Genomic DNA, 27,023 nt, shown 5'->3' with positions numbered 1-27,023 from the left:
CTAGTCTGACCTCCTGCACAACGCAGGCCACAGAATCTCACCCACCCACTCCTGTATCAAACCTGTGTCTGAGCCATTGAAGTCCTCAAATCATGGTTTAAAGACTTCAAGGTGCAGAAAATCTTTAAGCAAGTGACCCATGCCCCAGGCTGCAGAGGAAGGCAAAAAACCCCCAGGGCCTCTGCCAATCTGCCCTGGAGGAAAATTCCTTCCTGACCCCAAATATGGCGATCAGCTAAACCCTGAGCATGTGGGCAAGACTCACCAGCCAGACATCCAGGAAAGAATTCTCTGTTGTAACTCAGATCCCTCTCCATCTAACGTCCCATCACAAGCCATTGGGCATATTTACCGCTAGTAGTCAGACGAATTCATTTCCAAAATTAGGCTATCCTATTATACCATCCCCTCCATAAACTTATCAAGCTTAGTCTAGAAGCCAGATATGTCTTTTGCCCCCACTACTCCCATTGGAAGGCTGTTCCAGAACTTCACTCCTCTGATGGTTAGAAACCTTCATCTAATTTCAAGTCTAAACTTCCTGATAGCCAGTTTATATCCATTTGTTCTTGTGTCCACATTGGTACTGAGCTTAAATAATTCCTCTCCCTCCCTGATATTTATTCCTCTGATATATTTATTGAGAGCAATCATATCTCCCCTCAGCCTTCTTTTGGTTAGGCTAAACAAGCCAAGCTCTTTGGGTCTCCTTTCATATGACAGGTTTTCCATTTCTCAGACCATCCTTCTCTGTGCCTGTTCCAGTTTGAATTCATCCTTTTTAAACATGGGAGACCAGAACGGCACGCAGTATTCCAGATGAGGTCTCACCAGTGCCTTGTATAATGGTACTAACACCTCCTTATCTCTACTGGAAATACCTCGCCTGATGCATCCCAAGACCACATTAGCTTTTTTCACAGCCATATCACATTAGTGGCTCATAGTCATTCTGTGATCAAACAATACTCTGAGGTCCTTCTCCTCCTCTGTTACTTCCAACCGATGCCTCCCCAGTTTATAAAAATAGTTCTTGTTATTAATCCCTAAATGCATGACCTTTCACTTTTCACTATTAAATTTCATCCTATTACTATTACTCCAGTTTACAAGGTCATCCAGATCTTCCTGTATGACATTCCGGTCCTACCCATACCTCCCAGCTTTGTGTCATCTGCAAACGTTATTAGCACATTCCCACTTTTTGTGCCAAGGTCAGTAATAAAAAGATTAAATAAGATTGGTCCCAAAACCGATCCCTGAGGAACTCCACTAGTAACCTCCCTCCAGCCTGACAATTCACCTTTCAGTACGACCCATTGTAGTCTCCTCTTTAACCAGTTCCTTATCCACCTTTCAATTTTCATATTGATCCCCCACCTTTTCCAATTTAGCTAATAATTCCCCATGTGGAACCGTATCTAATGCCTTACTGAAATCGAAGTAAATTAGATCCACTGCATTTCCTTTGTCTAAAAAATCTGTTACCTTCTCAAAGAAGGAGATGAGGTTGGTTTGGCACGATCTACCTTTTGTAAAACCATGTTGTATTTTGTCCCAATTACCAGTGACCTCAATGTCCATGACTACTTTTTCCTTCAATTTTTTTCCCAAGACCTTGCATAATACAGATGTCAAACTGACAGGCCTGTAGTTGTCCGGATCACTTTAAATATAGGAACTATGTTAACAATTCTGCAGTCATACCCCTGAGTTTACAGATTCATTAAACATTCTTGCTAATGGGCTTGCAATTTCATGTGCCAGTTCCTTTAATATTCTCGGATGAAAATTATCTGGGCCCCCTGATTTCATCCCATTAAGTTGTTCGAGTTTGGTTTCTACCTCGGATGTGGTAATATCTACCTCCATATCCTCATTCCTATTTGTCATCCTACCATTATCCCTAAGCTCCTCATTAGCCTCATTAAAGACTGAGGCAAAGTATTTGTTTAGATATTGGGCCATGCCTAGATTATCCTTAACCTCCACTCCATCCTTCAATGTTTAGCGGTCCCACTTCTTCTTTCTTTGTTTTCTTCTTATTTATGTGGCTATAGAACATTTTACTATTGGTTTTAATTCCCTTTGCAAGGGAAAACTCTACATGGCTTTTGGCCTTTCTAACTTTATCCCTATGTGTTCTGACCTCAATAAGGTAGCTTTCCTTGCTGATCACTCCCATTTTCCATTCCTTGTAGGCTTTCTGCTTTTTCTTAATCACCGCTCTGAAATGCTTGCTCATCCAGCTTGGTCTACAATTCCTGCCTATGAATTTTTTCCCCTTTCTTGGGATGCAGGCTTCTGATAGTTTCTGCAACTTTGACTTGATGTAATTCCAGGCTTCCTCCACCTTTAGATCCCCAAGTTTTTCAGTCCAATCCACTTCCCTAACTAATTTCATTAATTCTTTAAAGTTAGCCCTTTTGAAATTAAAAATCCTAGTCCCAGATCTATTTTTGTTTATCCTTCCATTTAGTTTAAACTGAATTAGCTCATGATGGCTTGAACCAAGGTTGTCCCCTACAACCATTTCTTCTGTGAGGTCCTCACTACTCACCAAAACCAAATCTAAAATGAATCCCCTCTTGTTGGTTCAGCAACTACTTGGTGAAGGAATCCATCAGCTATCACATCTAGAAAAATCTGAGCCCTATTATTATTACTAGCACTTGTCCTCCAGTCTATATCTGGGAAGTTAGTCTCCCATGATCATACAATTCCCATTAGTATTTACTTCATTAAAAACATTAAAAAGGTCTCTATCCATATCCAAATCAGATCCCGGCAGTCTGTAGCACACCCCAACCACTATCTCAGGGGAGGCTCTAGTAGCTTTCTTCCCCAATGTGATTTTTGCCCAGACAGACTCTGTCTTATCCATTCCATCCCTTCTTATTTCTTTACAGTCTACCTCATCATTGATATACAATGCTACTCCACCACCTTTGCCTTTATTTCTGTCTTTCTTAAACAGCACATACCCTTCAATACCTGTACCCCAGTCATGACTACTATTCCACCATGTTTCTGTTATCCCTATAATATCCGGTTTCACTTCCTGCACCAGTAACTCTAGTTCCTCCATTTTGATATCTAGGCTCCTTGCATTGGTGTACAAACATCTTAATTTTTGCTGTTTGGCTTCACTCACATTCTTTACCCGTTTAGGCCCAGATGTTCTACTGCCAGTATCACCTATTAGAATTGTATCTACACTACCCTTCCTCCGTATGTCCATTCTCCTACCCACGGCTGTATCCTTTCTTGCTTCGTTTTCTTCCCTGTCAATGTTAAAATCCGGCGTGGAGATTACCTGGACATCTCCCCCAAATTCTTAGTTTAAAGCTCTCTTAATCAGTTGTGCCAGCCTCCATCCTAGAAGTTTATTACCCTCCTTACTCAGGTGAAGTCCATCCCTAGAGAACAGTTCTCTGTCCATGAATGCCTCCCAGTGGCCATATATCCCAAAGCCCTCCTTATAGCACCACTGCCTGAGCCATCTGTTGATTGCCATGATCTTGTCACACCTTTGTTGCCCTTCTCTAGGAACAGGCAGAATCCCACTGAAGATCACATGAGCCTCAATTTCCGTAAGCGTCTTCCCCAACCTGGCATAGTCTCCTTTGATATGTTCCAGCAAGAATCTAGCCATATCATTCGTTCCCACATGAAGGAAAATCATTGTATTCTTTCCCGCTCCCATTAGGATCCTCTTCAGCCTCAGGGCCACATCCCATATCTTAGCAGTGGGCAGAGAGTACACCCTTCTGTTTTCCGGATCAGCTCTGGTTACAGGCCTGTCTATTCTTCTCAGTAAGGAGTCCCCAATCACGTAGACCTGCCTTTTCCTGGTGATGGTGTGATTCTCTGGTGTATCCCCTGTTCCCTCTGGCTGTAAGTCCTCTCGATTCCTATTCACCCTTGCAATCCTCCGCAACCCATCCCGTATCCTCCTGGGGCTCATCTTTGGTGTCATCTCCATTGACTCGTCCCCTCTCCTTATAGGGCTAGCTGCTCTTCTCTTCTTCCTTGCCCTCTCACCTTCAGCGACCACCTTCTGTGCCCCTTCTTCATTTTCCAACTCCACAAACCTGTTCCTGAGCTCTGTTGCTCGTTCACTAGCCCGTCTTTTCCTCTGCCCGGTTCGCTTAGTCACATGCTTCCACCATCCACTTTCCTCACCCAGCAGTCTCCCCTCAGAGTTCTGTGATCCTGCTTCCATCTGCAAGTCTGAGCTTTTCCCTTCAACCTCATCATGTCTTTGCTCCATCATCTGCTCGAACCCCCTTTTAAACTCAACCAGAGTTTCCACCTGCATCTCCAGTCCTCGGATCTTTTCTTCCATCAGCTCTATCAGGCGGCACTTCATGCAGACAAAACTCTTTTCAGGTACCCTCTCCAGGATCATGTACATGCCGCAGTTTCCACATCCAGTCATCTTCATTGTGTCTTCCACTGCTTGGGTTACTACCACTGCTGCCTCTGTATCTGTCATAGCTTTCCCACCTAAATCCTATAAATCTGGGAAACACAAACCAACCCAAAACACCACCACCCACAGCAAAACAAACCCCCCAACAAGCACCAAGACACTGCTATAGAACACTGCACACTCCCTTCAGTAGCCTGTGTGTTCCTCTGCCTGCCTCTCTTAGTTTTCCCCCAAACTCCCCCTGTAAACTCCCACTCAAACTCCCCTGTTTACAGCTCTGTTTGCTGGCTCCTATGCTGCTGCAGCTGTCTATGGAGCCATTGGGAAAAGGAGCTGGAAAGTCTTCTAACTGGACTGAGGGCGGGTCTACACTTAAAACCCTGCAGCGGCACAGTTGCACTGGTGCAGCTGTGCTGCTGTAGTGCTTTGGTGAATACACTAATACAGGCGCTCCCTGGGTTATGCAAACCCGACTTACGCAAATCTGCATTTACAGAAAAAGTTCCGTAAATTCCATAAGCTAGAAAGTGGTGGTGGTTGTGGGTTTTTTTGCGTAATGGTCAGGTATATGTTCCCGACTTATGCAAAATTCTAGTTATGCCAGGCATTCTGGAATGGAACACTTGCATAAATCGGGGAGTGTCCGTATGCTGACGGGAGAGCCTCTCCCATCGGCATAGTTAATCCACCTTTGCGAGAGGTGGTAGCTATGTTGATAGGAGAAGCCCTCCCGTTGACATAGTGCTGTCTGCACTGAAGGTTAGACCCTGAGCGCCGTAGTTCTACCAATGTAAATTTGTAGTGTAGACTTGGCCTCAGATATGCAACACATTTTCCCGCCATCTGTCTGCAGCTCTGTCTGGCTCCTGAAGCTAGATATCTTCTTGCACGTGTTCAATTCCAAGAGGTTTTTGAACAGCTGAAAAACATTTGATTAATGGTGAATAACTTCTACAAATCAATGAATCTTAAAATAGTTTTGTACAGTATACACTAATTTAACAAGGCCCTACAGACATTTACCAATTTTGATTACATTCACTCTTAATTTATTTTTATTTTGTAAAAGAATGTGGTGGTAGAAACAACACTGAGATTAGAGTTCAAATTAGGAATTATGGTACAATCCCTTTCCATACTTAGAGGGGAAAATTGTACTAAAGTGAATTGTTATGATCAAACTTATAAACAGACTCAGCAAAAGTAGTTCCACTTTTGTCAAGAGTTAAATGTGCACATGGCTAGCTTTTTCCCTAGACTTTAATATTCAGTAGTGGTTATAACCTGCATCCCACAAAGTACCTGCAGTAAAGGGGCTGTATTCTGGTCATTTGCAGCATGAGAGAGAGACTAGTTTTGGCTCTAGGAAATGAGGTTTCTTTTGCTTGGCTGCAAGTACACAGTTGTCTTTTTATTTTGCCTCACTGATGAATGTGGGTCTCTCTCTCTCTCTCTCTCTCACGCGCTGTGTGTGTGTGTGGGGGGGGGGCCCAAAGGGGTTGAATATGTTCTAAAAAAAACCCCCAATATGAATAGATGTACAATATAAAATCTCCCTTCCTGATTGACAACGAGCTAAAATTTCCTCGTTGTCCATAACCATTCTTTCTACTGATGGAAGGTTATTCTAACTGGTATTTTCTTACATGAAAGTGAAAGGAGATCATTTTGTTAATCTCTTTTGATGTGTCCATTAATACTTTTGCATACCATTCAGTTAAGTGGCAAAGGAGTAATGAAGGTAGTAATATATGAATTTCTCTGTGGTCCTGAGGCTTGCAACAACAAGACTGATGCATCTCTGTCTGCACAATAATGGTGGCTGCAGTGCACATCACAGAAACAAACTAAGCTGGGTGGCATTATCAATATCCTCCTATAGATCGGTAATTAGCTTCTGGCTGGAAGGAAGTTTGTGTAAGATTGCTAGGTAGCAGAGCAGAATACTTGAAAGAGGAGAGAGACTACAGTTGGATTAAGCCAAAAATAACTATGTAAATGTTCTCCCTTTGAAGTCAATAGGATACTTATGGGTGCTCAGCATCTCTGAAAATCAGACGACTAATCTCCCCAGTCACCTTAGTTCTCTGATGTAGGGAGAAAAATCTCAGTTCTTGGGTTAATTTATAAGCTAGTAAACCAATGAATGCTGTTTGAAATTAATCTTGATTTTTTTCATCAATATTTTCCTAAGAAACACGCATACCTTCTGATTTATGTTTATAGGCCAGTGAGTTTAGGTGTGAAAGTGACAGATGTTTTAGAAGTATCCAGGATGAATAGATTGCTCTATACACGTGACTATACAAAGACTGTACATTCTGTATGTGTGATATTTAAATTCCTTTACCTAGGCAATCTCAGCATCTCATTTCCAGTCATGATGCACTTTTTACCTGTTTCTCAGCTGTGCTGACTGAAGTACAAGGCAATAAAAGTTATTTGGTGAAGGTTATGAAGTGAGCCAGTGACTTACTCTGTAAAAACCCAGGGTACTGTTGTCTCCCTAACTCACCTAGAGAACAGGGGGTACAGAAGGATAAGTAATAGACCTCAAATGCAACTTGGTTTTATTTTGTTCAAACTATTCAAACTGCTCATAGGTTTTTGCATGTGAAGGGTTTTGAAATGCTGGATGCAAAGCACAACTCTGAACAATGGGCTTGTTTATTGTTTTGGCTTGCTTTCTTTTTCTCTGTATGGGTCCATTCTAGCCTATAATAACTCTTCTGTGTCAAGAAGTACTTGCAACATGCAAGATGTTTGTAAAGTGCCTTACTGAAGTTACAAGCCAGAGTATTTAATGAGTGCGCTTTATAAAGAACAAGTTAAAGCTATGCGCAAAAAAAATCACTGGACATTTTTAATAGATACCTTGATTATACAGGTTGAGGAAGATTTATTTATCTTTTGGTAGTGTCACTCCCTGATGATATTTCGCCATTCAACAGGTAAATAAAGCTTGTGAAACTGTCCTGTATTTTTAGATGAGGTTTACACTAGTGGAAGTTAGGGTAACTCTCCTTCAAGTTTTCAACAATTTATTTTGGTACTTGGACTGAATGACAAAAAACGTGCACTGCCCCTCACTGCCTTGTTTCAAGCAAGCATCTAAATAGTCCATGGTCTCATCTGTTCATTAAAGATGATACGATAACACAGTGAACAATAAGTGCAACTTGACCTTATTTTAATGATGTCATCCTATTAACATTATTTTTTTCATAGCTTGGGATTCTTTTAAAAAAAGGCAGCCAAAATGGATTTCAAAAGAGAGAGAATAAAAACGAATCCAAGTGCAAGCAGTGCTTCCTGCCAGGACCTGCTTAAGAGAGTCTCTGTTAAAATACCATGAAGGCTAGAGGATTCCAGCTCAACCTTTCCTGTGAAGGGGAACAGTCTTTTCCTTTTTTGGTAGAAAATGAATGAACTGGCATTTGTGCTGATGATAATCTTTCTTCAACATTTCCTAGAGCTTTCTTCTCCAAGATGTAGGCAAATGGAACTCTAGAGGTAACCCCAGCATGATTGCTAAAGACATTTAAATAGTGATGAGCGAACGTTGGAAGGCTTTGGTAATTTGGTTCAGATAAGTTCTCAGACATTCGGCTGATTATCCAGACATTATCCAAAGCCTTAGATTTGCAAAATTGGTCTGAAAATTGCATGAGAACAGGCTTCCTTTTGAAATTTCCAGTACTTCCTGCTTCCAGACAGTGGGAGATATTTCTCATGCAAGCCTCTCTTGTAGCATTTGATTCCAGACCCAACTGGAACTAGGAAGTGGTAGACGTGCAAGGAAATGAAGGAAGGAAAAAAGTCATTTGAACTTTTTAACACTTAAAAAAAGTTTGGTTTTTGGTTCTGGTCAAGATTTAGACAGCAATTCAAGAGTCAGCTATTATTCGGACTGGTTTGAGTTCCCCTATGTGTAGTCCATGCAGGGCTGGGCCACGATTTGGCCCTTAGTGAGTAAACAAAATAATTTGCTATATTACCTCATCTTCTTCTGATTGTTGAACCAGTATTAACACAGGTTGGGGGTTTAGGAACTGGTTGGTGTGTGATCTCTGACACAGAGCTCCCACACTGATGTCACTTTTCAGATGCTAATCACTACCAGCAGGTGCCTTATAAATGCCAACTATAATTAAAAGCTTTATTGCAAAACCAAGTTTCAGTTTATATATGGCAAGAAGTGTTTCTCATCCTGTGAACTTTCAAACTACTGCATATAGTGAAATAGGCAGAAACCCTTACTTTTACTGGGCATGCTAGAGATGCCACAAATAATCTGAGCCGAAGACCAAGTGAGATTATGACAAAACACTGAATCTTGAGCAACTGAGGGGGGAAAGGATTTTTATCAGTTAAAAAGAAATTAACACCTGTTTAACTCAAACACCTGCTGGGAGAAATGCTGACTTAATAAAATAATGAATACCCCTGTCCCTTCAGTTTGTGGGCTAACATTTCCTCCCCACCATCACCACCAGTTGTCCACTCCTCCAGCAAACACAGGGGAGGTGAAGACTTGGCATACCTAATATTTTAAAGGCAAAAATCAAGCAGAATTGGTTTGTTCAGCTAAAACGGGGGCAAAGCAGGAGAAGAGGAGGTCTGGTAGCAAAGCAGTTACACTTTCTCAGAATGGGAGTGCTGTGGTTTAAATAAGAAGTGCCTCCCTCACACTACACCCGCTCCCACGCACTTGTATCTTGAAAGAGAGAGTTACAGAAAAGCTGTCATGTTTTGTAAGCTTGTTCCTGAAACCCGAGCTGGCTCTAGGCACCAGCAAACCAGGCACCTGCTTTGGGTGGCACATTTTCAGGGGCGGCATTCCGGCCTTTTTTTTTTTTTTTTTGCTTCGGGCGGCGAAAGCCTAGAGGCGGCCCTGGCAGCAGCAGCGCATCATGCATGGGGGGCGCCTGGGGCCACTGCGGTTCGTGCCGTGGGGGAGCAGCTCCCACACCTTGTGGCTCTGCCCTCCCGGGTCCCGGCCGTTCCTGGATGTGGGAGCCCTGGCTGGAGGGACCCTGGGCTGAAGGGCGGCCTGGGAGCCCTGCTGCTTACCCTGACCCTGCCAGCACCAGACCGGCTGGAGGCGAGGGGAGAGCAGGCGGAGTCAGCACTAGTGGGGGGGAGCCCAGGGCTGGGGCGGCAGGGGGTGCGGGTGGGCTGGGGGGTAGAGCCCAGTGCTGGGGAGGCAGGGGATGCAGGTGGGTGGGGGGAAGAGAGAACCCAGGGCTGGGGTGGCAGGGGGTGCAGATGGGGGAGGATACTTATGGAGGGGGGGTGAGAGTCCAGGGCTGGGGTGGGGGGCAGCCAAACATTTTTTGCTTGGAGCGGCAAAAAACCTAGAGCTGGCCCTGCCTGAAACTCTTGGTTTGGGTCAAATGCTAATAATTTAAGATGTTTTAACACTCTCTCCATCACCATTTAGGTTTTCTTAGTTGCCGTGTTTGAATATGGAATTGCCGCAGTTAAAAATACACTTACAGAAGAGGGAGGGGAAGAATAAGAAAGATTTAAACATCCAATATATAGAGGGTTGTTTTTTAATATATATTTCTCTCCCTCTTCTCTGAGAGACTTCCTGTGTAGGTCAGGATCCGTGATCTCATGATCCATAAATAGCCTCAATTAGGGAGGAGGGAGAAAATTTAATTAATGACATAGAAATAGTCACTTTCCCAAAATAAGCAGAGAATCCAGGCTGTGGAGCCAGGGTTACTGGAAGTTGGGGGTGGGGTGTGTCCACAACATTTACTAATGAGATCATGGAATAGGACAGGAAATCTGTGTCTAATGCCAAAGAAAACTTTTTTTTCTTTATAAAACAACTGCTGAGATTTTTTTCCTCCAACATACTTTTAAATAGAAAGAGAAGGACAGACTCATTCAGGTGTGATCCTGCAGATATTTACACACACAAATAATGTCATGCATGTGAACATACGAGTGTAAAGTTACATGAGCACGTTTTTAGGATTGGGATCTTGTTAAACACTCACTTTTTGAGCAGAGGAATTTATCATTTACAATACAACTATGAACTGGTTTCAATTGGTTGTGGAAATATGTTTGTCTCTAATGAGTAAAGGGACAATGCCAGTTCCCTTAACATCCTTTTTTTTTTAAATAAAAAGCTTCTCTAAGCCAAAAATCTATTTATTCCATCCTACTGTTCTTTAAATTTACTACAGTACTTGATTTGATTCCCAATTAGAAAATAGTCTTCAGTCCAACTGCTCCAAAAAACATAAGTAGATATTGAAACTTTAATCATGAAAACATCATAGAATCATAGAGTATCAGGGTTGGAAGGGACCTCAGGAGGTCATCTAGTCCAACCCCCCTCTCAAAGCAGGACCAATCCCCAACTAAATCATCCCAGCCTGGGCTTTGTGAAGCCTGACCTTAAAAACCTTTAAGGAAGGAGATTCCACCATCTCCCTAGGTAACCCATTCCAGTGCTTCACCACCCTCCTAGTGAAAAAGTTTTTTTCCTAATATCCAACCTAAACCTCCCCCGCTGCAACTTGAGACCATTACTCCTTGTTCTGTCATCTGGTACCACTGAGAACAGTTTAGATCTATCCTCTTTGGAACCCCCTTTCAGGTAGTTGAAAGCAGCTATCAGAAGCTATTCACTTCTGCAGACTAAATAATCCCAGTTCCCTCAGTCTCTCCTCATAAGTCATGTGCTCCAGCCCCTAATAATTTTTGTTGCCCTCCACCGGGCTCTCCAATTTTTTAACATCCTTCTTGTAGTGTGGGGCCCAAAACTGGACACAGTACTCCAGATGATGCCTCACCAGTGCTGAATAGAGGGGAATGATCACATCCCTCGATCTGCTGGCAATGCCCCTCCTTATACAGCCCAAAATGCCATTAGCCTTCTTGACACCAAGGGCACACTGTTGACTCTCATCCAGCTTCTTGTCCACTATAACCCCTAGGTCCTTTTCTGCAGAACTGCTGCCTAGCCACTTGGTCCCTAGTCTGTAGCAGTGCATGGGATTCTTCCATCCTAAGTGCAGGACTCTGCACTTGTCCTTGTTGAACCTCATCAGATTTCTTTTGGCCCAATCTTCTGATTTGTCTAGGTCCCTCTAAAAAACATCGAATTGTGCAAGTCCTTATCTGTGGGTATTTCCCTGTGGTAATATTTCTCCTACTGAGTTATGCTTAACAGGTCAATTTGCACACTTTCAGTAATTTATCCTCACAACATGGGTATTCTCATTAGTATATTACCCATGTCCCTCATTGTAGTCCCTTGAGGTATGTCTGCACTGCAGAGAGTCTGAGCCTGAGTCAGCTTGCGGAGCTAAATGTGGCTCTGGTCAGGCTCTGAAACCGGGGGTGGAGGGGAGGGGCCTCAGAGCTCAGGCTCCTGCCTGAGCAGGAATGTCTACTCTGCTATTTTTAGCCCCACTGCTGGGTATTTGTTTTTTTTCTCCCCAGTGTAGATGTGCCTGTGGTTACCTATATTCCACACAAATTTGGTGTCCCCTCACTTTTATTGTTGGAAATTTACACCAGCATAAGAATCACGAAGTTGAGGTTATAGAAAGCATTTTTACACTTACGGGAACCAAGACCTTCTCGTTTTAAGTTTCCTGCATGGGTAATTTAGTGTCCCTCATCCTGGGTCTTTGTCACACATTTTGATCTTGGCAGGTTGAGAGCTGAGCACATTGTCTCCAAACGGTGAAACAAAAGCAGTGTTTCCTTGAGGCTACTGAGTGAACTTGGTGTCAGAGAGTGGATTAGAATGGAGGTGATCTTTGATTCCAGTTGTCTGATCAGACTAGAAGTCCACATCTTGTTTTACCAAAAATTCATTGAAATGCATATGAGAATTTTTCTTGGACCTTGCATTGCTTTTAAAGTTATGACCAATTGCAACTGTAAATGGACCATCTTGCAGCTATTGGTAAGAAGATTCTTTGTTTCTCCCAGTCCACTCTATATATTAGAAGCAAGAGATTCATCCTATGTCCTCTCATGTTGCCGGTATGTTCTGCATACCTGCTGTAATGTCCGCAACTGTGGCTTCATGAAAGAATCTTGTGATTAGATGGGAATGGAATCAGGGCTGGCTCCAGGCACCAGCGAAGGAAGCAGGTGCTTGGGGTGGCCAATGGAAAGGGGTGGCACGTCCGGGTCTTTGGAGGCAATTCGGCGGTGGGTGCCTCAGTCTCTCTCTTCCTCTTTGAGTTGCCACCGAAGTGCCGCTGAAGAGGAAGAGAGGGAGTGAAGGACCCGCTGCCGAATTGCCGCCAAAAAATGAAGTGGCACGGTTGAGCTGCCGCCGAATTACCGCCAATCGGCTTTATCTTCCCCCCCACCCCCAACTTCGCCACTTGGGGTGGCAAAGAAGCTGGATCCAGCCCTGGGTGGAATGGAAAATTGGATGTTAACAGTACAAAAAGCTTGGGTGTAAGTACTTTTCTCACTCACCTGTTTCTTGATTTAAGAATGCAAAACTTACTTTATCAGGGCTATGGGCCCTCATCCTGTGGGGTGCTGAGCCCCTTCCATGAGCTACTTGCTCTCAAATTTCAATGCAATCAAAAGGAGTTGAGGGAAATCAGCAGCTGGCATGATCAGGCCTGTGGACATAAAGGAAATATTAACTATCTGTCCAGAAACTAAACAATGCTGTTGATGAGGGGAGGAAAAAAGCCGACATTGAGTTTCCAAATTGTAAGTAAAGAAGAGAGAAAGAGAACAGCATTCAGGGTGACAAACTAGACAACATTGAAGATGCACTTTAAGATGGTTAGAACCAATACTTAAATCATTTCAAGTTGGATTATTGTACAGTGCAGACAGGAATTCTCGTTTGTAAATACTGCCAATTATCTCTTAATTCTTGCAGGGTTTTTTGGTGTTTTTTTAAAGCCCCATACGGCACAAAAATGTAAAACCCAGGTACTGTAATTGTGCACTGAAAATAGTTCTGTTTGGTGCCCGAGAAGGGGCCTCTCAGATTAAATAACTCTGTGCTGCACTTGCTCTGAGTGTAGATACTCAGCCCAGATTGGTCAACTTCTAAAAGCTTTGAAGAACTATAGCATTCTCAATTGCTCTCTTTCTGTCTATGTAAAGTGTGGGTTACAGTGACTGAAGTTCTTCAGTGACTTTTGTTTGGTGTTACATGGAAGAAAGCCAGATAATATTCCCTGGTGGTGTCTGTAAGCCATATTAAATGAACTTGAAACTGCTAACATACAAGACATTTAAATGAAAACATTATGAAGAGTGTGGGGTGATGAGAGTTAAAGATGGAATTAAAGTAAAAATCATCCCCTTAAAATCCTAGGAAAACCACAGTTAGGGAGGCTGTCGATCAGCATGGTTGGAAAGCCAAGGCAAGAGTAGAAAATAATTAAAAAAACAAACCCCTCAAATATCATCAGAGTTGAGACTTTCTTTTAAGATAGGGTAATGAGAGGCAATTGCCTAACCTACGTGTATAGTGGCTAAGGGCTTAGCAAGATGTTTTGCTAGCTGTGAACAGATACATTTTCAGCGATACTGCACCGAAGGCCGAGGCTATTAATATTAATTACAAATCTATATAATTGACCTGATTGTTGGATAAATGTGTTCATGTAGGCCCTGGGTCAGGGTAACGTCCCTATTCAGCACAGCATACGTTGAAGTCAGTGGAGCTTAAGTACATGGTTAAAGTTAAGCATGTACCATATACCTAAGTGCTGTCCTGAACCGTAATGTGCAAATATAGCAATTAACGCTTACTATTATTTTCCTTAGTATGTCCAGCCACGGCTTGTATGGTGAGAATGCGAACCAAGGTCCCAACTGGTGCCAATTCTGAAGGATTTTTGTGCTATGTGGGGGTGGACCTGTTCAGTGGGAATTGGTTTGAGACCACAAACACACTGCATTTCACATGGGCCCATAGTTGATCTACCTTGAGAACCCATTTTTCTCAATGGTGATTTTTTTTCTAATACAATTCTTCCAAAGGATTTAATCAGCAGAGTTTGTAGTTTATCAGATATAGTCAATCAGGAATGTAAAATACACCTACAATGTAATAATGAAACAATTATGTATGAAACAGTTTATCATAATAACCGATAAAGAGTTGAGAAAAATATTTCAGATTAGATGCTACAGTTTTTTTGTTTGTTTGTTTTTTTTTTGTCCCTACTTTTTCTTGTATCTTCCATAATTAACGTATGGTTACTAACCTGGGCCTCAGTCCTGCAAGCACTTAGGCATGAGTATATGGGGTGCCTGTGTGGAGCCAGCTGGCATGCACTAGAAGTTCCCTGTATAGTACTGTTTAATAGAGGTCTACATCAGTGCACATTAAGGAACTTTTGTGTGAAGGGTCTAGTTGGGCCAGTTCGTGAGCAAAACACTAGTGTGCACTAGAATTTACACCCCTCTAGAGCAGACGAGCCCTAAGTGATTGCAGGATCAGGACCTTAAAGTGACTTCTCAGAAACAAAACTTCAGAAAGAAGATTATAGTTGTTCATTTCCTTACCTTGTGTTTGTTTTATAAATAGTGCTTTAGGGACCCAATCCCACAAGGTGGATGGACTGCAGTGGCGGGGGGAATTTTTTGGCTCGAGGGCCACATCTGGGTATGGAAATTGTATGGCAGGCCATGAATGCTCACAAAATTGGGGGTTGGGGTGGGGAGGCGGAGGGCTCCAGCTGGAGGTACGGGCTCTGGGGTGGGGCTGGGGATGAGGGGTTGGGGCAGCAGGAGGGTGTTCCAGGCTGGGACCGAGGGATTTGGAGGGTGGGAGGAGGATCGGGGCTGGGGCAGGGGGTTGGGGTGTGGAAGGGGGTCAGGGTGCAGGTTCCAGGCGACGGTTACCTCAAGAAGCTCTGGGAAGCAGCGGCATGTCCCTTCTCCAGCTCCTACGCGGAGGCGCGGCCAGGCGGCTCTATGCCATGCCCCATCTGCAGGCACTGCCCTTGCAGCTCCCATTGACCGTGGTTCCTGGCTAATGGGAGCTGCGGGGGTGGCACTTGGGGTGGGGGGCAGTGTGCGGAGCCCCTTGGCTTTACCTATGTATAGGAGACAGAGGGTGGTCGTGCCACTGCTTCTGAGAGCCGCGTGGAGCGAGGCAAGCCCCTGACCCTGCTCCCCAGCTGGAGCGTGGGAGTGGGGCAAGCCCTGGACCCAACTTCCTGGTCAGAGCTCAAGGGCTGGGTTAAAGCATCTGAAAGGCCAGATGTGCCCCCAGGCTGTAGTTTGTCCACCCCTGGACTACAGTGTCCGTTCTAAGCGGCAATGTCTTTGGTAGGGATATGGGCACAGCCAGTGGCCCATGTGTTAAAGGTTGCAGGATCAGGGCCTAGCTTGTTACAACTGAAAGAATATTAAAACATCAACTGCTTTTCACCAGTTGGGACAATAAAAGTGGACTAAACAAGTTCACTGTTGTTTCTGCCCAGTCTTACTTTCTGGTTTGCATGCAGAAGTATGGTGCTGTTGTGTTGTGTACACAGGAGGGGTATTGTTGATTTAAAAAAAAATCAAGCACACATGTCTGTGAATTATATTCAGATTGTTTTACTGGTACGCTCAAACAATAGATGCCACATGACCAACAAAGCAACAAAACTGTACATTCTGGTAGTGTGTGCCAGACCATTTGACATGTTACTTCAGTCGCTGTCCTTTTGTACATTTTGGAAGGTGTGGAGCATTATCATAAAGCCTAACAAGTTAAACAACCTCTAAACATCACCCAAGCCATGAGGTTCTGCCATATTTGGTCAAGGGGGTTCCACAAATTTTTTCCCTCTGTGCCAAGGGGTGTGTGTGTCTGTGGGAGAGAGAGACTGCGACTCTATTAATTTGTTTTTTTTCCCCATCTAAACAAAAATGTTTTACTTAACCATAATCAAAGGAGGAGACAGCACCAGGGGACAAACAAACTTTTGTTAAGTGCACTTTTTAGAAATGTTTGTATTTTGTTCCTGAAAAATAAACATATTACTAGTACATTACAGTCCTCAGCTTGTGTAATTTGAAGGCTGTGTATCTGTATGTGTGAGTCAGTAGAATAAAAACTTCATAGAGATATTTGGGCATCTCCCTCCCAGGGGATCTTTTTCAAAATACCTTCTGAATGATACAGTTTGATCAATTCAAAAGATAAAATATTTGCTCATCAGAAGAACTTTTAAGAGGGTTAAGTCATCCCTGCCTGGGGTGATTTACTAGTATCCAGGGAGGTGGTGAATTTCATCAGAGGTGAGGAAATGAGCCAAACTCTCCCTTCGATTCGGTGGTGTAATATTAACAAGGAGTCCCTAAGAGCCCTATCTAGCACCTCACTACACCAGAACCTAAAACCCATGTATTGCCCATGTTCGGCTTCCTGAAAAATCTAAAAGGTGTGTGTCTGCTAGTAGCTGCTCTCTTTGAAAAGGAGAGAGCCAGCAGGGCACAAATGGAAGCGGAGGATAGCTTGGCTATATTTCTGAGTGCAGACTACACCACAGTGTCATATGAGTAATTCTAATTCCTACACATGTATAATATTGCCCACTGTATGAACTTCCCATATGGTGCTGCATCAATCAGAAATCAAGCAAAGAGTGTCATATTTCCACCTTCTACCGAGTGCATTACAGCTGATGTTCTTAAACATGAACACAGCTCAAAACAGTGGTCCGTCAGTAGGACATGTGGGTGTATGACAAGGATGATGATGGACAACGGTTGTGTCCAGTGTTCTCCTTAAGAATGACTTTGGTCTGCATCAAAACATCTTTCACCTTAGGGCAATATCAGATGAGGTGTGCAAGGCAGTCAACACCATTGCTTTTCTTCAACAAGTGTTTAGTGCAGACCCTTTTATCCGAGCCTTGCTGGGATAAAATTTCCCCTCTTGTCTTCTGACTAAGCCTAACATGGCACTGTCCTTCATGTAGGTCCAGATTGCCACTCTTTCATCTCCTACAGATTTTACCTTCATTTCTTTCCTTTAGTTGTCCTCCCTTTCCCCTGCCACGATCTAAGTTTTGTGTGTAAACTAAATTGAAAATTATCCCTATAATGGGTGTAGAGAAGAAGAGAGAGAGAAAAGATAATTTTATAACTGATGTATATTTCAGAGGAGGGAGAGCAAATTGGAGCTCTTTGTGCAGGGTTTGTTCTAGTAATGATGTCCTCCAATATCTACCTAATATATATCAGCACAGTGATTCACATGGCACTGCTCCAACTTCATATCACCAGAGCATGTCCATTAAATACTATAAAGGGGAAGACATACTTTCCAAGTGCCAAAATCTGTGCGGTGAGGGGCTGATTTGGTGTGACCTGCTGTAATGCTGGACAGCAGTTCTCTTAATGCTAACCTACTTTATATTGCCTGAAAACCCTGCTGTTCTACTGCAGTTCAGTTATGGTTCACTTTGACTGGGAAAGAACAAAATCGGAATTGTTCTGTCTGTATCCCTGGATGATGACTTGAGTGTAGTCAGCAAAACAATATTGCTCTAATGTTCTTCCATTACTTCCTCCCAAACCTCTAGTGTGGCATGGCAGGTAATAATTCCACAAGCTGACACCTCCTTTTCCTGTATAATTCAGCTATAGTTAAAACGAGCTGTTTCCATACTGAAATTCTCTATAAACCCAACAAACTGCATATGTGTACGTTGTATTTGGTAGGGTAGTTTATAGCAACTAACTGTTGCACTCTAACCTACTTAGGCTCCTCTGGTACTGATCGTGAGTTGTTAGGAGCAGTAAAGGCTAGTCTGTGCCTCTATAGGAGTGGGAAAAGGAGCTTTTACCTCATCACCCTACCCCTCTGCATGGAAGCTAGGGTATAGTCACTGTGAAAGTTCAGGGAAAATGTGCCTGTATTCCCTCTCCGTGGTCATGCCAGGGATCTCCCTTTAAGCTTCTGGCTTCTTAGTCCTCACCTCTCTTGGGACCTGCGCCTCTCTCCCTCCTGAATGTGAGAGAGGCTGCACAGTTCCCTGCCTATACGGTGTTATTCCTAGCAAGCAGCAGTGTCTGCATTTTTCTTTCCAGAGTCTATAAACAGTAAAATTGTCCACAGTTAAGTTACCACACAGCTCTTTCTAAGCAAACACATTTATTCTTAAGGTGAAAACATTAAAAATAAGAACCTACATGCACGCTAATAAACTTACTGGAGATCACCTCCTACAAGGGCTCTGGGAGGTGATCAGTCCTTCAAACCTCACCAAAGGCTTTTTCCTGTGGTGATAAGTTCATAGCAATAGAATAACAACCAAAAATCATTTTTTCCCTTTATACAGCCTGGGCCTTTTATCTTGTTCTCATGTAACAGGAGACTAGCAGATAAATGTTCTTTCCTCAGAGTGTAGCTTCAAAAGATTGGGTCTGGAGGTGGGAATTGTGGGAGTTAATCAGGGTTGAGTAGTGACAAAAGCTGTTGTCTGTAGGATTGTTGCCGTGTTTGTTGCCGAAGTTGGAAGGGGTATAGTGAATGAAGCAGGGGACAGCAGGAAAAGAAACAGTCACATGATTCAGGCAGTGGAATGCTGCCCTGGATAAATGGATTCTATCTTTGCCTCTGCCAGAGAACTCCTAGGTGCTACTGGGCAAGTCACTTAAACCCAGCGTTTCACAGGTGGTCACTAACTGTGTGTTGCTCATTTTCTGGGTGCCCAACTTGATACCCTGGAGTCTGATTTACAAAAGTGCAGAGCACCCACACCTGCAACTGAAGGCAGTGGAGCCATGCTTTGAATATAAAGTGCTATATAAGGCTAAGTACTCTGAAAAACCAGGTCCTAGTCATCTCGAATGGGGGACCCAAAATTAGTGGAAGCTTGATCTTAATCACTGTGTGCCTCAGTTACTCATCTGTAATATGGGGATAATGCCATTCCTTCACCTGCCAAGGGTGTTAAGAAGATAAATTAATGTTTTTTGAAGCACTCAGACACAGTAGTAAGGAAGACCATAGAAAAGCCCATGAGGAAATTAATAATTCCATCTTCACAGCAGGATTTGAATAGTGAGCAGTAAAAAAGGCCTGGGGCCACACACTCGGGGCGGCTCTAGGAATTCAGCCACCCCAAGCAGGGCGGCGCGCCGTGCAGGGCGCTCTGCCGGTCGCTGGTCCTGCGGCTCTGGGAGACCTCTTGCAGACGTGCCTGCGGAGGGTCCGCTGGTCCCGCGGCTCTGGTGGACCTCCCGCAGGCACGCCTGCGGATCCTCCACTGAAGCCGCGGGACCAGCGGCCCCTCCGCAGTCATGCCTGCGGGAGGTCCGCCGGAGCCGCCTGCCGCCCTTCCGGCAAAATGCCGCCCCAAGCATGCACTTGGCGCGCTGGGGTCTGGAGCCGGCCCTGCTCACACTGAAGAATGATGAGAAAACAAAATGTTGAACAGCTGCTCGTGAAGTGAGCACCATCCGTCCTGTGCACTGAATTAGGCAGAGGTCCTGTGGAAAAATAGTATGTGATCATGTAATTAAAGACTATGCCTTAATGCATGCACACAAGGGAGCTGAATGAAGGTTGCACAGACAACCATCATTCTGGCATTTTCTAACTTCTGAGTGCATTACTTTGTGACCTAAATCATGTTCTTTTAATGTAGTGTTTTTATGTGCAATATTAAATAGAGTGGTGTGCTGATTAAGTTAAGGTGTCTTCCAAATCAAATATGCAGCATTTACTGAAAGAGTTTTAAACAAAACAAAAATTTGCCAGTGCAACATAATTCATCATTTCCTTAACAGGCTACTCTAAACAACTGGGATCTGGACCCTAGTTGTCAATAAATAAAAGGCCTGGAAGAATAGGCAGCGGCCGAAAGGCAAAGAGGTGACTGGATTTTTGCCATTATCAGATCATGGAGTCCTCTTGGTTATCTTGTTTTTGAGGTCTCTAGTGATAACGCCTCTGAAGTAATATTTGAGGAGAAAAGACAGCCTCTTGGGTCTCTCTGTGCACTGTCACCAACAGACAGCTATGTAAATAAAAGTCTTCCTTTAGCCACTGGAGGCTAGCAGATTAAGGGAGTTCATATGTTAATACAGTTAGATAGCAAGAGAAGTTCCAACAACACAGAAATAAAAATTTTCCCAGCTGAAATGTCCGAAATCTTCTCTTGGTTATTCAGCTGTTTGTTTGGCTTTTTTTGCTTGCATTCTTTTGATCACTAACATAAACTTCAGATTATTCACACAACTTCCCAGCCTCCAAATGTTGATGAATGGAAGGAATGCTTCACTAAAACAACCTGTGCTGTAAGTCTTCTGGTAATAAATAGTTAAATTTGACACAGCATCTGAGCAGTGGTGGATTAGCCACTGGGTCAACGGGGCTCTGGTCAATTGGGGGGCCCTGAAAAAATGGGCATCCCCACACCCTGACCCATTCTGCCTGCTCGGTGCTCCTGTTGGGGAGTGGGATTGGGGCGCAGGGGCTTGCCCTACTCCGCCCACTCAGTGCCCCTGCTGTGGAGCAGGGGAAGCCCCAGACCCCGCTTCCCGGAAGAGGGCTGTGGCCCAGGGCCCCACAAACCCCTAATTTGCCTCTGCTTGTGAGCGTGCTGCCTTTGCACAATGTAAGGTAGATAGTTCATAGGGTGACCAGATGTCCCGATTTTATAGGGACAGTCCTGATTTTGGGGTCTTTTTCTCACATAGGCACCTATTATCCCCCACCTCCTGTCCTGATTTTTGACACTTGCTATCTGGTCAGCCTAATAGTTCATCCAGTGTGCTACATAGCATTCATGGGAATAGATACATCTTAAGAATTACAGGTAAAACAATCAGTTAAAAAAATAACCATGAGGGCACAGTTCTGATGTAAATTTCACTGATGTAATACTGGAGTAATTCCAGTGACATTAAGACATCTCAGAAGTATTCCAGTGTTTCCTTTTGTGTGAAATCAGTGATGGTGAATTTCTGAGTCATCTAGACAAGAAAGATAATATTTTTGCCTGTTTGGGTATTATTTTGTATTGGCATATTTTGCTGTATCTGTGATACCAGAGATGATGATCTGACCTTCATTTATCACAAGAAACAGCTGAAGAATTAACAGTCTGTATGGTGTAAGATTGATAGTGACGACGACGATGATTCTTGAGCACTGATCATGTACTCCGCTCAAGACGTGATCCCTTCTCAGAGGAACTTACAATTTAAGGCCCATGCTTAAGTGCATCCTTCTTCAGGACAACGCTTATGCTAACTTTAAGCATATGCTTAAGACCTATTGGCTTTTGTACCCTTTCTGAATAGAGATGGTTTCTGAATTGGGCCCTAGCACCAATCCAGCAAAACCCTTAAACATGTGCTTAAGCTGTGTCAACTGAAATCAGTCGGACTAGAGTAACTCCTCACTTAACGTTGTAGTTACGTTCCTGAAAAATGCGACTTTAAGTGAAACCATGTTAAGCCAATCTGATTGCTCTATAAGAATTAATGTAAATGGGGGTGGGGAGGAGGGTTAGATTCCAGGGCAGCTTCCCCTACTCTTCAAGCACCAGGGGCAGGGGGCTCAACCTCAGCCTGCCCACTCCACCCCTTCCCCCAAGCCCCCACCCTTGACCTGCTTCTTCTCCCCCCACCTCCTCCCTCTTTACTTCGCATGCTGCGTCCTGGCTCCCCCCCCTTTTAAATGCCACAAGCCAGCTGATTGCCACATTCGGGAGGCAGGGGAGGGAGCGGAGAGGCACGCCGAGTCCTCGCTCCTCTCCTCTCTCTCCTGCCCGGGGCAATCAGCTGGCTTGCGGCGTTCGGGAGGCAGGAGAGGGAGGGGGAGCCTGCCCACCGAGTCCTCGCTCCTCCCCCCTCCTTCCTGCCTCTAAAACACCGCAAGCCAGCTGATTGCTGTGGGCAGGAGGCAGGGGGAGGAGGGTGAAGGTGCTGATCCGCGGGGTCTGCCGGTGGGCAGGAGGCGCTGGGCGGGGAGGGGCGGGGGGACACGACAGAGGGAGGCTGCCAGCTGTGGAGAAAGCAGGCAGCCAAACAACGTAAGAGTGGAGCATTGCACAACTTTAAATGAGCATGTTCCCTAATTGATCAACAATGAAACAACGTTAAGCGGGACGACTTTAAATGAGGAGTTACTTAAAGGTAAGTGGTTTGGGGGAGCAGGGGCTAGGTAGAGAGACAGTGACTGGATACAAAACTGCACTCTGAAATCTAGAGGATGGAGCTGTCGTAGGGCCGAATTCTGGTCCTAATAAAGTCAAGAATAAAAAGTCCATTGATTTTAGTGGGATCAGCATTTGGCCATTATAGGGCTCCCTCCACCCTTTTCACCTGAATGATTGTGTAGATTCAAGCTATACCCTGTTTTTCATTAGTACTGTGGAGAGAATGCACTTCTGTAATTTTCCTGTAGTTCTGTCTGATCACTAAAGAGAATATATTTTATTGGGCCAACTTCTGTTGGTGGAAGGGGCTGTCTTTTGAGCTTCACAGAGCTCTTCCTCAGGTTTTGGGAAGATAACCAGAGTGTGACAGCTAAATGCCAGGTGGGACAGATTGTTAAGCATAAGGGGTTCACGTATGCTGTAGGAGAGCACTTAAAATAAAGCGGGCAATTAACATTTTTGCAGTCCTAAGACAAAGGAAGGCAGTAGGCAGTAGGGTGTAGGTATAAATTGTTGTAATACTAATGAGTCATAAAACTAGGGACTCCGTTAAGTCCATGGTTTTTAATGTCCAGCAGAGTTCCCAGGCTCATCTTTTGAAGGAGTTGTGCAGGTTTCCTTTGAGGATGAGGACTGAGAGGTCAGATATAGAGTGATCGCTTTTTGAAAAGTGTTCTCCCACAGGTGATGTGGTGCGTTTCTTTTATCAGTTTTCTATGTGAGTTCATTTGCGAGCATAGTGCATGCCTGGTTTTACCCACATAGTTGTTGTTGGGGCATTTGATGCATTAGTTGAAGTACACCACATGTTGTGATAGGCATGTGTGATAGGCACATGGTGTGTGTGTGTGGTGGGGGGGTGTTGATCAGAAGAGCATTGGCAATATGTCTGCAGGTTTTGCATTTGAGTTCTGGCAGAGTCTGGTGCCCGCTTAGAGTTGGTCTGTGGGGAGCTTGCTTCTGATGATGAGGTTGGCAAGGTTTGAAGGCCAGACAATCTGAACATTTTTGGCTGCTGATAGTCCCCTGACTCTAATATGTTTCCTTCTCTGGAATATGGAGTTTCCCCTTTGTCTTTCTTCACAAGGAATTGTGAGATTGTTATTTTTTTCTTGCACTTACTAACAATATCTGAGGTTCACAGACACTGTTATGACGTGCAGTGCTGTATATTTCCTTTTGACTTGACTGTTAACCTTCTGGGAACTGTGCAGCTAGGGGTGGCAAAGGTCCCACATTCCCTGTGGGAATGTTCCCTTTTCATCAGGATTGTTCCTTGTAATCTGTCACCTCTTTCCAGCACCACCCTTTCATCCGCATGTTGTTTTTTTTCCCCCCCTTCCTTCAGGAAGAGCTGGGCATTGCTTGTGAGCTGCTGGAGTCAGACTTCCTCAAGTGCAGCGTGGGATTTCCTTTCATGAGATCGAAGTCCAAGGTAATGTGCTGACTGACTTTCACTGTAAGGGTAGCTCATGAACCCCTTTGTGCCAAGGGAAGAGGCAGGAGTAGACCTGCCGGGGAAAGGCATTATGGCTCTGTGACACTACTGAGTTTTCACAGCTCTCCCACAGGGATGCTGTGGCTGCCTTTCGTAATTGCTGTAAGGTTGGGCTCTTTGTTCCCACTGAACAAAGTCAGCAGCAGTGCTGTGCCCATTGTAACATGCGTGCAATACTAATGGAAGTTAACTGGTGCTTTGCAGCTGCCAGAAAATGATTGTATAATGCTTCCTCAGCAGAAAGTTAGAAGAGGGCTCTCCACCCAGTCTGTTTTTATTGCATGGCTTTGTTTTTATTTTGTGTCTTCTCATGCTATGAAGAGTACATTTAAGTGCAGCTATGTTTAGATCAGTGCCTACAAAAATGACATCATGAATTTCCATATTGTCTCTCAGTGACAGTTAAATAGAATTTTGCTCAATTAGCCAGTGGGTCAGAAGACAAACTGGGATCTGAAAATCCAGTTGTGTTCTTTCTGCTCTGACATCACCAACAAAAAAAAGATTGCAGTCAAAAGTTAGCTTACAGTTTTATTGCTCACGGAGTAGACAGAATGGTGAAAGCTGTCTCATCTGGGGAACAGCTGACCCTATGACTATTGGCTAATGCCCTAATAAGTTAGGGCCTTCTTTACACACTGACAAATGTATGGCAACTAATATTAAATATATAAAAATAGACTATTTCTGCATGGCAGGGCCGCCCAGAGCGGGGGGCAATTTGCCCCAGGCCCTGGGCCCCACAGGGGCCCCCATGAGAATATAGTATTCTATAGTTTTGCAACTTTTTTTTATGGAAGGGGCCCCTGAAATTGCTTTGCCCCAGGCCCCCTGAATCCTCTGGGCGGCCCTGCTGCATGGATAGATACAGTATGTAGCTCAAGTGGAGGGGGGGATGGACATGAAATTCTAGACTAGGGAAAGCAATCTATAATACTCACTACATGCTACTTTTTCTTTTCATAGTATGAGTTCAGTGTGATCTTTGATACAAGCCACTTGTCCGGGGAAGAGGAGTTTCTTACATTCCTTGTCACGGCCCAAAGGTAAGGGTCCCTCATCTGGCCATATTTCTTGGTGGAATGTGCAGACTCTTGGCCATATGAAATATATGCTATGAAATACACATGTTGCATGATGTATAATAAATAACTGAAATTTAATTATTCAGACTAAATTAATATTTTCTGGTGGCATAAAGGGACCATAAAGCCAGCTTAACCAGCATGCCAAGTATCCTGGGTAAGTGGTTCAGTCTGATACAAAGAGGTGTGTTAGGATTGTCTTTGCACTCTTGCTGCCAGATGGGCGCAAATTAGAGCCGCTCTTAGTGTGCTCTAAATTGTATTGGAGGGCAAACCAGCCCACAGCTTACTCCAGGCTCAGGGGATCACAATGTGGCATGAATCCACCTTTCATCACTCATCCCTTTGAGTCTTGCACCAAGTGCAACTCAGCTGCATCTGGGCATTTGTTCCAGTGCTTGAGTGAAATAAGTGATTGGACCCAAGTCAAAAAGCAATCTGCCTTCATTAGATGATAGATGGCCAGGGTTCTTCGCTAACCTGTTGAAAAGTTGAGCACACATTTTTTTCTCCTTCTGATCTTTTGTGTGGTGTGACTGGATGTATGAGACAGCTGAGCAGTGTTCTGCTCACAGAACATTGTGAAACTTGTTATGAAGTGAGTTAGGCTGAATGTCACTTTGAATACAGAATTGTTAGAAATGTGTCCATAGGGATTTGATCTTAGAATCAGTGAAAACCATAACATGCCCTGTCTCCTCTCTAGGATGATCTATCATAAAGAAACAAAATATAACTGCGATTCATATAGCAATTGATGATAGTGTGGCTTTATTACCCTGTGCTCCTAATGCTGCCACTGCTGAAATGTGGTTAGCTGGGGCTTTCACTTTCTGTGCTGTTGGGTGTGACTGCAGATGCATGAAGAGGCCCATTTTGGATCCTTCCATGTCAAGATGAACATAATCAGTCTTAATCCCCCCATCCCCACTTTCATGATGACCGCCCCCCCCAAAACTGTTGGAGATGAGAGATGAACACTAGCAGTTGCTCAGTGACTTTGTTCTCATAAAGAGTAATCCCCTCAAAATGACAGGTGTGTGGAACAAGATCCTGTAGCATGTGCTGCTGCTATGAAATACTGTAAGAGAGCCCTCCACATCAGAGGGTCAAGACTTTGTGTCTAATACATTAGAGAAATTTTATTATCCGTGAAGAGCAGTTCATCCACCCTATAGCAATCTTATGTGTAAATCATAGTTGTTGCATGTGCTTAGTTCCATGGAGGCTGCTTTAATTCCACCCAGTCTGTGTTTTCCAGAACTTATAAGACATAATGAAGAGGAATATACATATAACTTGTTCCCTTGGGTCAGATCCATCTCTCAATATACTTTAGTAAATTTTCCTTGGTACCTACCCTTATTTTACGAGGAACCTAACATAACCTATGAAGAGCCTCCCATTAAATCATGCATTTTATACTTCACATTGCTGTACAACATATAAGGAGCTTAACATGTTCTCCAAGTTAGTTTTCACTTTGTGTTTGTGAAAGGGGGAATATGCAGGGCTGGCTCAAGGAAACCCTTGTCCTCCTCCGCTACAAAGCATAGGTTTTGGTGTAGTTGTAAGGGGTTGTCGGTCCCCCTGGGGTGTGAGAAATCTATAGTGCATCAAGAACTTGTATGTGCATGCACGTAGATAGTATAGAGAATCAGGGTAATTAAAAAGAGGTTTTTTATATCAAGGAGGAGGACAGAAAGGAGTCTTGTGACTAAGGACTTGGATTGAATCTTGGGAGGTCTGGGTTCATATCCTGTTTCTCTCACTTTATATATGTGATGGAGAAGTTAATTAACTTAACCAGCAAGTCCTAGGTCCCCATCTAGAAAAAGAGGATAATAATCATAGAATATCAGGGT

The 27,023-nt window shown here is 43.9% G+C and overlaps 1 protein-coding gene across 1 annotated transcript in view; it reads left to right on the top strand.

The window, feature by feature from the left end:
- ITGA9 (integrin subunit alpha 9) overlaps positions 1–27,023 on the top strand; it is a 293,310-nt gene that overhangs the window by 193,086 nt on the left and 73,201 nt on the right. Inside the window, exons 19-20 of the mRNA XM_045007714.1 lie at positions 23,924–24,010; positions 25,040–25,119. Coding sequence (XP_044863649.1) covers positions 23,924–24,010; positions 25,040–25,119 — 167 coding nt within the window. The remainder of the gene's footprint in view (positions 1–23,923; positions 24,011–25,039; positions 25,120–27,023) is intronic.

This window comes from Mauremys mutica, chromosome 2 (assembly GCF_020497125.1).
Source record: "Mauremys mutica isolate MM-2020 ecotype Southern chromosome 2, ASM2049712v1, whole genome shotgun sequence".
Lineage (NCBI taxonomy): Eukaryota > Metazoa > Chordata > Testudines > Geoemydidae > Mauremys > Mauremys mutica.
The sequence above is the reverse complement of the archived record's forward strand: the minus strand, read 5'-3'. Positions and strand labels throughout refer to the sequence as shown.